Source organism: Linepithema humile, chromosome 3, assembly GCF_040581485.1.
Source record: "Linepithema humile isolate Giens D197 chromosome 3, Lhum_UNIL_v1.0, whole genome shotgun sequence".
In the NCBI taxonomy this organism is placed as follows: domain Eukaryota; kingdom Metazoa; phylum Arthropoda; class Insecta; order Hymenoptera; family Formicidae; genus Linepithema; species Linepithema humile.
In genome coordinates this window covers 792,968-806,502 of record NC_090130.1, presented here as the reverse complement: position 1 = coordinate 806,502, position 13,535 = coordinate 792,968, and the positions used below count along the sequence as shown (strand labels likewise).

At 31.2% G+C, this 13,535-nt stretch overlaps 1 protein-coding gene across 1 annotated transcript; it reads left to right on the top strand.

The window, feature by feature from the left end:
* The first annotated feature begins 194 nt into the window (after nucleotides 1-194).
* LOC105675931 (uncharacterized) lies at nucleotides 195-10,283 on the top strand. The gene is made up of 17 exons (XM_067351752.1): nucleotides 195-344; nucleotides 1,110-1,517; nucleotides 2,171-2,297; nucleotides 2,431-2,574; nucleotides 2,675-2,802; nucleotides 2,860-2,994; nucleotides 3,172-3,448; nucleotides 3,717-3,872; nucleotides 3,949-4,140; nucleotides 4,243-4,402; nucleotides 6,539-6,605; nucleotides 7,322-7,592; nucleotides 8,061-8,308; nucleotides 8,435-8,693; nucleotides 8,777-9,004; nucleotides 9,656-9,850; nucleotides 9,971-10,283. Exons 2-17 carry the CDS (start codon nucleotides 1,428-1,430, stop codon nucleotides 10,147-10,149), a joined length of 2,856 nt encoding a protein of 951 aa, XP_067207853.1. The 5' UTR covers nucleotides 195-344; nucleotides 1,110-1,427; the 3' UTR covers nucleotides 10,150-10,283.
* The last annotated feature ends 3,252 nt before the right edge of the window (nucleotides 10,284-13,535 follow it).

Genomic DNA, 13,535 nt, shown 5'->3' with positions numbered 1-13,535 from the left:
GTTTTATTATTATATAAACGTACAATGTGATTTATCATTGTCGTGTATTTTTATATAAATTTTGTCGCATGTTTTGGCACAATTATTGGCTGTGTTGAATAACATTTTGCGAATAAGCTTGGCTTATTTTATCGTCTCATGAGTATTATCTATATATATCTATGCAATGTGGACACCGATAAAACGTCCAACGAAGGTCGGCTAGTATTGCAAACGATTCGCTGACCACAGTGGACACGCGCGTTAGCAATTGCTCTGCCAATTAAACCGTATCCACTAATTCACATTGGTAAATCATAAAAACATCTGCGTTTCTTAGCAAGAAAGAAGCGAGCAAGAAAGAAGTACGTAAAGTGGAACGAGATAATGTGACTGTGAAACATTATCGTGAATATTTATAATATAATAAAATTTTTGCGATTAAGGTCACAAAAGTTTTACTATATGTTTATTAAAAAATATATATAAATTTTATGAAAGTGTTAAAAGAATTGACGGAAAATGTACGAGTGAAACAAAGTGATACAATTGTGTAAAAAAACTCGCAAATAAATTTTTTTTTCAGTCAACAACTATCAGTGCAAGACGCTTTATACTTGTCACGTGTACGATAATGTGATATAATTTCTATATTAAAAAGTTATGAGAAAATACTTCAATAATTAAAAATAGCACTGATTTATAAATAATCCTCAATGTTACATCATTTATTCATTAAATTTAATAACAGTTATTGTATACCAAAGCAATTATAATTATAATTTTCTTCGCTATAATAATAATAATCTTCTTCGCTGTTATCTTTTTCACAATATAATATTAAAAAACGTATAGAGTGTTTACATGCTTTGCTACTTAAATACTTAAGACTTTATCAATGCTAAAGGAAAATTCATTAAGAAGGAGAATTTATTAATAAATTAAATATGTAAGTAATGTGACACAATAGACATGTTTTCATCGAACTTGACTGAGTTTAATTAAAATCAATTACGTCTTGTACGTCGTGTAATTTTTTTTTTTAACTTATCTAAGATTTATATATTTTTTCTCCGCAATATAATTGCATTACATGTGTATTATACATAATATTATTTATCTTTTTATAGATTCGTCATTGTTCCGTTATATGCTACACGTCTATTGGTTCAAAATCGACAGATTGGCTGCAGTATTTTTCCAGAGGAGTAGAAGTGGAAAGAAGTGGAGAGGAACAAATGGCCAGCATAATTAATGCTTAGTCACTTTAGCACAGAAAGCTACATTCTAGTGTGAGGCAAACGTGGATTGGTGATTAGTGAGTTACAATAGATAGATTAGAAAGCGCTCATATGTTTCAAAGGGGATATTCGATGAACGGCGTAACTCTCAGCAAATATTGTTTTTGATTAGTTTAATTTATGCTAAATGAGTAACATACGTGAAAGATGACAGAAAATAAAGAAGAAGACGCTACAAGTCAAGCTCCGGATGGTGGATGGGGCTGGTTTGTTTGCCTCGGAAGCAGTTTAATTGCGGTAAAATATAACAAAGTTGCTATCGCGTATTATTATAAAATTATAAATTGTATAGAATTTTATTATAAAACAAATATTAATAATAATACTAAGGCTCCACTAAATTAACAATTAATATCAGGAGAAAAAGGCGAAAAGAATCGTTGCTAGTTGTTCGTGAAATATATTGTATTATAAAATTACACGGACAAACGTTTTTGCCTATGTTCGGTCTTCATCAGTGTCGTTGCAAATAAAACATCGTAATAAACGGTTTACAAGTGTCGATGCATCTTACAAATAAATAAAACAATATACGCAAGATGTTCTTGATGACAAATGATTTCAACGAAAACTTTTTTCCTTATTACAAGATTGTTAATTGGCATTGTTTTAAAGCCGAAACTGTATGTCCAATACAGAATCGTGGAAGAATCAGAGAAATTATTCAACAGAATGCCTTCAGAATAATTTTGGTCTCTGACAGAATGCCTTCAGATTAATTATTTATAACACTGAAGACCTAACATAGACAGAAACGTTTGTCCTTGTAATTTTATAATATAATATATTGCACGGATAACTGGCAACGGTTCTTTTCGCCTTTTTCTCCTAATATTAATTTATTCTAAAAGTTTTACGCATTATCCTTCTAATAATAATGTAAAATTCAGCTTTCTTTACGATCTTTGGATCCATCTTTTGGACTGCTTTTCCAAGATCTACTGGAGAACCTCAATGTCAATTCCACCGGAACATCAGTTATAATGAGCATTTTAGATGCTAGTGTTAATTTTTCAGGTAAACGTCTTGTGTAACATTAAATAAAAAAAACCTGATTGTGTTTACGCATTAAAGAGATTAGTCAGATCATTTAAAATTACAAGTAAGAAATTATTTATTTATTGAAGTATTGATTAACATAAATTTACAGGTTTCTTAGTCGGACCGCTACTGAAAAAGTATTCTTATCGACAAGTCGCATTCTTTGGATCTCTGCTGAGTTGCAGCGGTTTGATACTTACGTCAAGAGCGAATAGTATGCTGTATATTATTTGTACCTACAGTATTTTAGGAGGTATACATAAAATTCTTATAAAAATAATAATTTTATAATGTATATAATTATAAGTAATATTCCAATGTGCTTTTAATGAGTGTTGTTTATTTCACAACAGGCATTGGCACTGGCCTTGCAATGGCTTGCTCCTTCGTCGCGTTAAACACATTTTTCGACAAAAAACGCGGACAAGCTGTGGGCTTTTCGATGGCGGGAACCGCATTGGGAATGATGCTTATGCCGCAGGTGAGGAATATATTGAAAAGAAATAAGTTACTAATAATGAGCAATTTACTCGTACAGCTAGTACACATGCTGCTGGATTTATATGGATTTCGTGGCACAACACTTATTGTTGGAGGCTGTGCGTTGCATTCCATAGTGGGATCGTGCTTATTACGTCCACTTAAGGAACCATTACCGACACCGCCAGCCGAAGTAATTATTTTAATCCATAAAGTACTTAATGGATACAACGGATATATATTTTGCATTTACAATCTTACACTATCAATTTATATATTGAATTACTCAACAGAAATATTAACGTAAGAATATAATATTGAAATCACAAGCAACAATGCGAGATAGAACATATGCAAAATTCTTTCTCAGAAAAAAACCGATGAGGAACGAGAGAGCGAAACATTATTAATGAAAACGAATCCTGCTGGAGCGCGCAGGATGTCAAATGGATCGACGTGGACCAAGGATCAGAACGCGGACGAGCCAAACGTTGAGAATGATTCGTTCTTGAAAAAGATAAAAAAAACTTTTGATTTGGATCTTCTCACGAATTCCACGTACTTAAACGTCTCTCTAGGTTGCAGTATCTTTTATGTGGCAGAGACGAACTTCAAACTAATAACTCCGTTTTTCCTCTCAAATATCGGTGAGTAAGATTAATTGTAAACGTAATCAGTCTCGTAGCCAAGGATGTTCTGTTATTTCGTCGATGATGAGGTACTACGACCGTGAAAATACAGCCGAAATCTATGTTGAAATTAGAAATTATTCGCACACAAATTTATGCCTGTGCCACATTAGAGCGATATTGTAGAGACCTCGATGATCGAAAGATACCGATCTCGACAAACATCCTCGCTACGGCACTGCTCGGGAATTAGATAAACTGCTCGTAGGAACTTGACGATCAACAGGAATGACGAAAAAGGAAACCGCTTTTGTCCTATCCTTGACTGCGTTCGCCGATATCCTCGCCAGGCTACTGCTGCCGACGCTTTTCGACAAATTCGGCTGGAAGAAGCGCTTGATCTTCTGGGTGTTCTGTCTGCTCATTGGAATCGCACGCTCCAGTAATTTTTTCATTAAAATCTAAAAGTTTAACTATTAAATGTTGCAAGAAAATATACAAATTTTCTTATTACACAGCATTGGCGGAACAATCGGAAAGGATGCTATTGATCGTCATGTTTGTAATCGTCGGATTCTTGCGTGGCGCTACGTTGGTGAATTTTAATCTCTGCATATCGGAATGTTGCACCTTGAAAATGCTGCCGAGTGCCTTTGGAATATTCTTTGTGTTTAAAGGATTGGGCATAATCATTATGAGTCCTTTAATCGGTATGTTGTGTGTGATTTGAGTGTGTGATAATTAATACATTTTAATTATTTAATAAAAATAATATTAAATATTAATTTGATATTTACTTTATGTTAAAAAAGGATACGTCAGAGACGTTACCAACAACTACAGGATTTGCATTCATATAATGACTGTTATGATACTTGTCACATTTGTCTTGTGGAGCATTGAATTTATATACATTGCCTTTCGTAAACGACGACTTGCCATAGCTAGAAAATTACAAATGCATATAAGAGAATAATAGCTTAAATTAATAATAATTGTGTAATAATAAAGCGTATATATGTTTATCAAGCAAACCTAGCTTTTATAAACTCTAAGAAAAATAAAATAATTTTGTCGAAATGTTTTTCTCTCAATTAATAATTCCTTATAATTAATGAATCATTATTTATTGTAAAATGATCAATCAATCATGGTTAAAATTTTTGTTTAAACAAACAGTTATTTGTTTGTTTAAAAAAAAATTATTTTCCTGCATTGAGTAAAGGATCAAAATTTTTTCCGCGTAGACTTTATAATATGTGATATCACGAAAGCATTAATACCATCTTATCTATCGCTGATGAGATGCTGTTTTCACAGGTGCAATAAACTGGTTTCTTGTAGTATTTTTATCGAAGAAGGAAACTTTGCCGTCGAATCTGTTGTTTGTTCTACACACGAATAAATGGACTTATTACTTTTTTTTTAAACTCCAAATTAATCAAATAATTTGCAGATAAAGAATAACTTGATAGATGTAAAATACCTACAATCAATATTTTTACATTTTTTAATTACATTTTTGTTACAATCTGCTTTTTATATAATGCTACAAGGTTTTTTTGTTATTATAGCGTAATAAAATCGCGCCTTATATAACATATTGCTATTCGTGTCATTGCACTTATAAGAGAGATAATGAAATGCGCTGATTAAGTCACACAGAGCACAAAGAAGCGACTGCAAATAAAATTCACCGAGCACGGCACTGCGTGCATTCGCGCTCGCGAACGAAAACGCGGTTGTTAGGAACGATCACGCTTGATCTCAAATAGAGCCGCGGAGCCGGTATCTATCGCGCTTCCTCCTCTTCGAGCCAGTCTCAGAACGCCCACAGCTTGTGTCAGAACATATTGCTTTTGCGTCTCAAAACATCTGTGTCGCCTTATGGTGCATTTAAAAAGTGTTCGGCATTTAAATGAATTAAAACTTGACGCGCGTGAGTGTTAATATTGTCTATTGTCAAGCCAATATTTGTGGTGTTGAAAAATATTTATATTATAATTGGCATTAAACAATATCTTTTGACAATTGCTTGTCAGCATAGAAACTTTGAAATTTAGATATTAATTTTTTTTGGTTGCCAACTAAACAGCTTACAAATGGAGAACACTTAAGTCGTTAGTACGTAAAGAAATTATTGTAGAATACTGATAAAGAGCTGATTAAGAACGTAAGAGATAAAAAGCTAATCATACTATTTGTTCTAATCATTTTTTATATTTTTTAATGATTGCTTGCCAGCCGAGAGACTTAAAAAATCGAGAGAAAATTTTAATTTGATTATCAAGTAAATAACTTGCGAAAAAAAAGAACATCTGAATCATTAATGTAGATAAACTACTTATTTAACAATTAAACAAAATTTTTATTTAAGTTTTCAAATCTGTGCGTTGACAGACAAATAAATCATCGAAATAAAGCAGCAAAAATTATTAAGCATACGTAAAAATTACAATATATTACACAATTTTTATATTACACAAAACATAGTAATTAATCTAAAAGTATTATTATCAATTTATTATGTAAAAAATATTTTTGTTTAATATATAACTATTATAAAGTAGATGTAGATTAAAACGGTGGGAACAAGCATTATCTCAATTTGATTCAATTGATTTCATTAAATGTAATTGTATTTATAGCGACGAATGTGTGATAATAACAATTTACTACAAATATATCATTTTCTCTTTCTCTTTCAACTCTTCACGACATTCTAGCTTCAATACAATAATAAAACTAAAATCAACACTATAAATGCATTTGTATTGATAAAGACAACATTATTCTTGAGAAATATGCGTTTTTTAATACTTTGATTTTTTCTGGCAGCAAAAAAAATACAAATTAATAGTTTTCTAAATTTTTATCATCTCGTAAATGCAAATATGTACATATGACGTATAAAAACCAAAGTTGAAGAAACTTTGTCCATTTCAACGCGTATCTTATCACTTGATTAATCTAAACTTGAAACCATCAGAACGATTAGGTCTGCAGTCTGCCGATAATATGAACGCAGGATACAGCTGAAAGTCTCTAGAAACTGCAAACTTCCATATAATATCTGCAGAACGGGATTGATTAGGATTGATACAACAGAATGGCACGTGGCGAAATAGATCGGGGCTGGGCATGGGCGATTGTTGTCGGTGTGACTGTTATCAATGTAAGCCCTTTTTTATTAGATTGCCATAGAGAAGCGTTATCATTTCTTGCTGATACAGAGAGTGTCTCCATTTTAATTTTCGATCTTAATTTTAATGGCAAATTTATCTATTAATATGACATCAAAACTATTTTAATGAAAAATTATGAAAACAATGACGGATTATTATCATAAGAATGACAAATTATTAAAACTTATTAAAATATTAATTAAAAATTTGTAAAAAATTTTTTTAACATAAAGTTCACAATTTTAAAATAATAATGTTATGTCGATATTAGCAGTGATGTTTTATCATTATTCAATACTTTGTAATTAGCTTTCGATTAAAAATTTAATTAATGTTATTTTTATATTAGAATATTTGAACTTTATTCTTTTGAAATTTTGAAACATTTAATAACGTATTTGCAACGAATACATGCTATTATGTAGATAAGATAAATTTGATAATGTAAATACAATAAATTTTATCTGTTCTCTGTATTATGTTCTCTGTTTCATATTTCGATAAAAAATCACAGCTTGAATTTTACTAAAATCTATATATGTATAACTATATAGACATATATGTTATACATAAAATATGTTTATTTAATTCATCTTTTATATTTTCTGAAAAATGTCACGAGATATTTTGCAAAAACGACAGCGATATTATGTAGATGTTACAAAGTTAGTTCTTTATGAAACTAATTTCTTATGATTATTCTCAGTTAGCTGTGCTTCCGATCCAGCAATGTTTCGGGCTTATCTTCGCAGAACGTTTCACGCGTCTTGGCATTACCGCGACGCAAACAAGCTTAATTCTTCATCTAAATGGGACAATTACGTGCAGTCTAGGCCTGATAAGCGGTCCTACGATGAAGAGATTCACCTTTCGTCAAGTCGCATACTTCGGCAGCCTGACGGTTGTTTTCGGAATATGCACAACTGCCTTCGCCGTGTCTCTTCCGACTATTGTTATCACTTATTGCGTCATCATTGGTAAATAAATCAAATTAATTAATAAAGTCCGAATGAAGTTCATAACATGGCATGCTATTTAACCATTTGTGCTAAGAATCACTGAATTCTGAGCAAGAAATATTTTAAAAAATGATATAATTGTAGTTTCAAAGGAAACTTTGGAACATTGGCTGCTGCAACTTACTTCTTGCACAGCATTTTTGTTCAGTATTTAATAATTACGAACGATGAAGCAACGCACTGCATTACAGCTTTGATCCGAGATTAAGTCGTTACAATTGCTAGAACAAAAAATAACATAATTGAGTCTAAAATTACTAAAATAATTGAGGAATCTATATTTTACAAATTTAAGTTTGCATAAAACATCGAATATACATCGACAAAAATAAGATACAAATTTTATTTAGAACGCTTCTAAGTAATTTATTAGATATTATTTTTGTTTAAAATAATAACATTATTTACAAAACACATATATTTAAGGTATTGGCCAAGGAATCATTTATCTAGCGACAACCTTAGCTCTGAACACATACTTCCGCAGGAAGCGAAACATAGCTATGGGTTTCGCGGTTACGATGACCGGTTTGGGTCCGATCTTGATGCCACTTTTAATAGACAGATTCCTTGAGACTTACGCCACTACTGGCACTCTCTTGATTCTTGCTGGGATCGCCGCACATTCCCTTGTCGGTGCATCTCTATTAAGACCATTTCAAGAGCAGAAAGAGGTGAGTTAAAGGTACGTGAGAAAAGCAATCTAATTTTTCTCTTTCCCATTTTATATATTTTTATCATTAAATATATCACAATAGACAATAAAATTATTTTTAACAAACTTCTTCCATTCCTTGCAGATTATTTCGGCAGAAGCTACTGACCTGCTAATTGAAAAAAATAATCCAAAAAGTCAAAATAGAACAGAACATACTGAGGGTAAAGTAGAATTAAAAAATAATACTATCGAGATCGCTGAAAAAATAAATCAACCAAATAATCGTGTAAATGATGAAGTAAAATTGAAAGAAAGCAAAAAAACATTGTTCTTCAAAAAAATTAATACCAACTTGGATCTCGATCTTCTTCGTGATAGTCGTTACGTAGCGGTAGTATTAGGTAGATTCAAAATAATTAAATTCACACAGAGGTTTTACTAAAATCAAATTAATTTTGAGATGACGTATAACTTTAAAAAATAGGTATGGGAATGTCATTGGTAGCCGAGACAAATTTCAACGCAATGATACCTTTCGTTCTGGCCGAATTAGCGAGCCTCGACAGAACATCGATAGCTACAGTGATGTCAGTTCAAGCCGCTGCGGATATCATAGGACGTTCGTGTGTGCCGTTGCTGGCGCAACGAGCGAGTTGGACCTGCCGAAATCTTTATGTGATATCACTGCTGGGATCGATCCTCGGGAGGACTAGTACGTACCGCCAGATAAAGTATACGAACACGAGGAGTGTCTTCACGAATGCCGACGAATCCGCGATATGTGGGGTGGGTTGACAATCAGCTAAGCGTATTGTACAATAATCATAACAAGCGCACCGCGAAACGCGCAGTTCACGAAAGTTCTAACATTTATATTATGACATTTTAATATTTAACATGATATTTATCTGATTTAACAAAATTATTCATTTTTCAGTGTTTCGTGTAAACTTTTATGGCTGGATTTTATAAATTAGCACTGGATGTGTCTCTTCATCTCATTTATTTTTATAATATCTCACGTATCACACACGTATCACACATTTCAGATGTTAGATTATATCACATTATCTTATGCATTCTCATATCGTTCCCTTATTGCACTCGCAACAATCTGTCACAGCAAATGTGCGACTACCGAGCCTCGAGGCGATCCTCGTGCGCAAATTTTTAAAAAATTATTGTTATTCTTTTCGTGTTAACTTTATCTCGGTATTTAGAGTGGAATTTCAACTTTATGACTCTGCAATCTTTAGAATATTTAATCAATTTGTTGCATTTTTTTTACATTAAATAAAAGTAAGTCAACTTTCAAATTTTTAATTCTGCGCGTCTTTCTAACAATCTCATATCTTTTTGACAGTTCTGTCGACGTGGGGTGACTTCTATGTCGGTGTGATCGGAGTATCCTTGATTGTCGGCCTGGCAAAGGGAACCAGGGCTGTCTTTCAAGCTCTAATTATTCCCGATTACGTACCATTGGAGAGGCTGCCGGCTGCATCCGGTATCCAGATGGTTTGTAACGGTGTTCTGTCTATCAGCGTGGGACCAATTATCGGTAAACTCAATAAATATCATAAATTTATTGTGTTAACTAATTTATAATTTTTGAATAATTAGTTTAAGCTTTAATTATTCATGAGACGACATCATTTAATTACATTAAATATTTTCCAAGGTTTGGTTCGCGATTCAACGGACAGTTACGTGGGTGCGCTTTATTTTACATCCTTTCTGAGCTTGTGTTGTGTCTTTCTATGGACGATAAGTGGACTTTGGAATCCCGGTGGAAACGTCTTAAGATTGAACCAACGCAATTCATTAGCAGAACAAGAAAATTCTCGTGAAAATACGTAATATTAAATTTCTAATTATATCTGCAGATTTTAGTGGTATAAAGAATTTATATGCATAAATATTATCAACTTACTATAACAAGATGTATCTTTATTAGAATCACAAATATGCCAAGTAATTGTAGAAATTTTCAATTTGTAAAGGTATCAGTTTATCACACGCAGTACCGTGCACCGTATACACTATCTAGAAAACCTGAAGTATAAAATATTTGCTCTATTTTAATATGAATACTAAAGTGTTTAAATTTAAAATACTTAAAAATGGATTAAGTAATTAGCAGAAAGAATGTTGAATATGAAAATTACACCGTTAATGTGAAGCATATTGCACTGAAGAATGAAAGAATTGACGATAACGATGATGGCGTATTTAAAATATAAATGAGATGAAATAGGCATATAAGTATTTATATTTCTGCAATGAAAATGTATCAATTGCAATATTATATTTTATATATTTTATTTATAAATAAATTAGAAAGATGCTTATATTTTATCGATGTAATTATTGATATAGATCATAGTATTAATTATATTAACTATAAACTTCATTAATATTGTGTACATTATTTCTCAAAACATTATTTATCTGCGTAAAGAATACACAGTAATGCTTCTCTCCTCCCTTCAACTCTTTCTCTCACACTCTCACACATGGGCTCTTGTTTTCTCAAAATCGTTTACTATACATATTTCGCATCAGATCCTACCGCTTGTCTTGAAAACTGTTAGGTAGGTTTGAACGTTGTCAGTATTTACATTCAAACAGAAAAACTGTACGTCTCTTTCCACGACCTTTTCGATCAGACACTTTTCAACGAATTAATGCTCGCATCGTGTTCAGTTAAATACGTTCTATCATACAGATCAGATCACAATGTCTTGGGAAGACCAAACTAAAAAACTGTACAGTTGGATAACGGAAAAATTTACAAAAGAAGATAATTTTACAGCACAGTGTAAAATACAATCTTGCAGAAAGACTGTCAAATACGTGCAGTGTAGTACAATACGTAAAAAAACTTTTAAGAAACACGTAAAAAACAAGCATCGAGATTATTATACGCATGAAGAAAATAACGAGAATAACGGAGACTGGAAATTTTTTAGGCTGACAAGAGAAAAAAAGACAGAATGTATTTTATGTGATACTGACCCAATTGACTTTTCGCTAGATTGTTTATCGGAACACGTAAAAAAGCATTTAGAACGAAAACAAAATCTAAGACGTCATAAATTGGAAGATTGGATTTGGAAATACTTGAAAGAAATTGGAGATTTTTCTGCTCAATGTAAGCTTTGTACAAATGAACCAGAAATTGTAAAATTAGATTTACATGATAATGGGTTAAAACTGCACACAGGGCAACATAAAAAAAGGTGCCAAAAAGAGTTACCAGGTAAACAATCTTGGAAATATCTAACTGAAAAGCACTACTTTTTGAATAAATGTTATTCAAAGTTTGCGAATTTTCGAGCAAAATGTCAATTTTGCCAATCCACAATTGCATATGTCAAGCGTCAATCGCTTAGAGAACACGTACAGAAACATACAATTACTTTCGGTCTTGAAGAGTCTAAAGACTTGGTGAATGACGCTTACTGGATATATTTTAGATTTACGAAACAAGAAAAAAAAGATGAAATAGAATGTATCATATGTGAAAATACTGTGTCAAATGAATGCCAAATCAAGAAAAATCACATAGAAAATTATCATAAGACAACAGATTTCATGTTCTATGAACAACACAATTGGGTTTTTAAATACGCAAAACTGAAAGAAGATATTGCAAAATGTACCATTTGTGAAGCAACTATAAACTATCATTTGGATATAAGTCTTTTAAGACGACATATGCCAAAACATCCAACCGTTTGGAAGAGAATACAACAAGAAGAAATATTTTGGAAATTGCAAACTAAAAAAAACAGTGGATTGCAAAAATGTTATACAGATGCTGGGGATTTAGTAAAAGGGAAAAGTATACATCAAAACAATTTGGAGCAAGGAACAGCACACGATCAAGCTGGACCGTCGACAAGCCACGCAAACTGAAAGAAAAATGATCGTAAGTTTCAATCATATTTTATTAATTATTACTTTTCATTAATATTTATCATTACATTTTATTTTTTCAGTTGTATACTGAATCAAAATATGATAAAAAGAGCAAAAACTAATTAATTAATATTGGTTTTTTATATATTACAAATGTTTATATAGATTTAGCTACATTTGACAATGGAAATGATGGTAGCGACAATTTTAAGTAGCATCTCATGACCAGCGACAACGACAATCTTGGCATAAATGATTTGAAATACATGAAGACAATGGCGTACAATTTTACTTATTTGTGGCATATCGGTTTTGTGTTTATAAATGTACAAACTTTGTAAATTTAAATATATGTATATTTATAATATTACAATTTAACCAAATTGTATAAATTTATAAAATTATATATATATTTATACTTATTATTTTAAAATAGAATATTCTTTAAATTATATTTTAAAATTAAATACTGGGTTAACATATTTATAAAAAACCAAACCGATTTCATGAATACAACAAATTTTTTCTGTAGTGACGAATCTTTGAGTGACATACTCAATACATATGTATATGTATAACAAAACACAGATAATTAGTACTTGTTCGAAATATGTTACAAATGTTTATGTAAATTTTATCGAATCGCATTTTGTAGCTTAAAACAGATACAATGTTCACGTCACTCAATATTTGAAGAAGGAATTTTCTAATTATATATTTTGAAATTCAATATAAAGATATTATTTTTTCAAATGTATTTTTATGAAAAAAGTGGACGTCAAAATCTTTAGCAAATTAACGACTGTGTGAAGAAAGAACTGGAGGATTATAAGTATATGTCGTAGTTGTATAGAAGTATTACTTTTTTGTGCATAAAAAGACAGTAATTCTCCAAATCCATGTACAAAATGTATATTTCTTCAGTACGTTTTTACCATGCTTGCGTAAATACTTTTTGAAGAGTTTGAACGTCTACATTTTATACTGCATAAAATGATTTTGAATAATTATGTAAAAAGTAAAATTTTGGATGTATTGGTAAATGCGCAAGAAACAAACATATTGTCCATGTTATTAAAAATCATAACTTGAAGGCGAATGTGACAATTTTGAACAAAATTACAGATAATTCGAACAGATGTACGTTTTGCAAAAATAAATATTATTACATTAAATTTTTTAACATTTGTAAACATATAAAAAAAACATATAAAAATTTTTAAATACAAAGAGAAGAGAAAAGTACAAATACCCGCCGGACATATGCATTATATCAACAAATTTCAACAAATTATGTTTACAATATATTATCTGTGCAAATG

Bases quoted from the DNA above. Each gene is read 5' to 3' on its own strand.
- LOC105675931 (XM_067351752.1), top strand. From the start codon at position 1,428: ATGACAGAAAATAAAGAAGAAGACGCTACAAGTCAAGCTCCGGATGGT. The intron at 4,403-6,538 runs ATAATAGCTTAA...TTGATACAACAG, and splicing joins TTACAAATGCATATAAGAGA to AATGGCACGTGGCGAAATAG. The intron at 8,694-8,776 runs GTAGATTCAAAA...TTTAAAAAATAG, and splicing joins TTACGTAGCGGTAGTATTAG to GTATGGGAATGTCATTGGTA.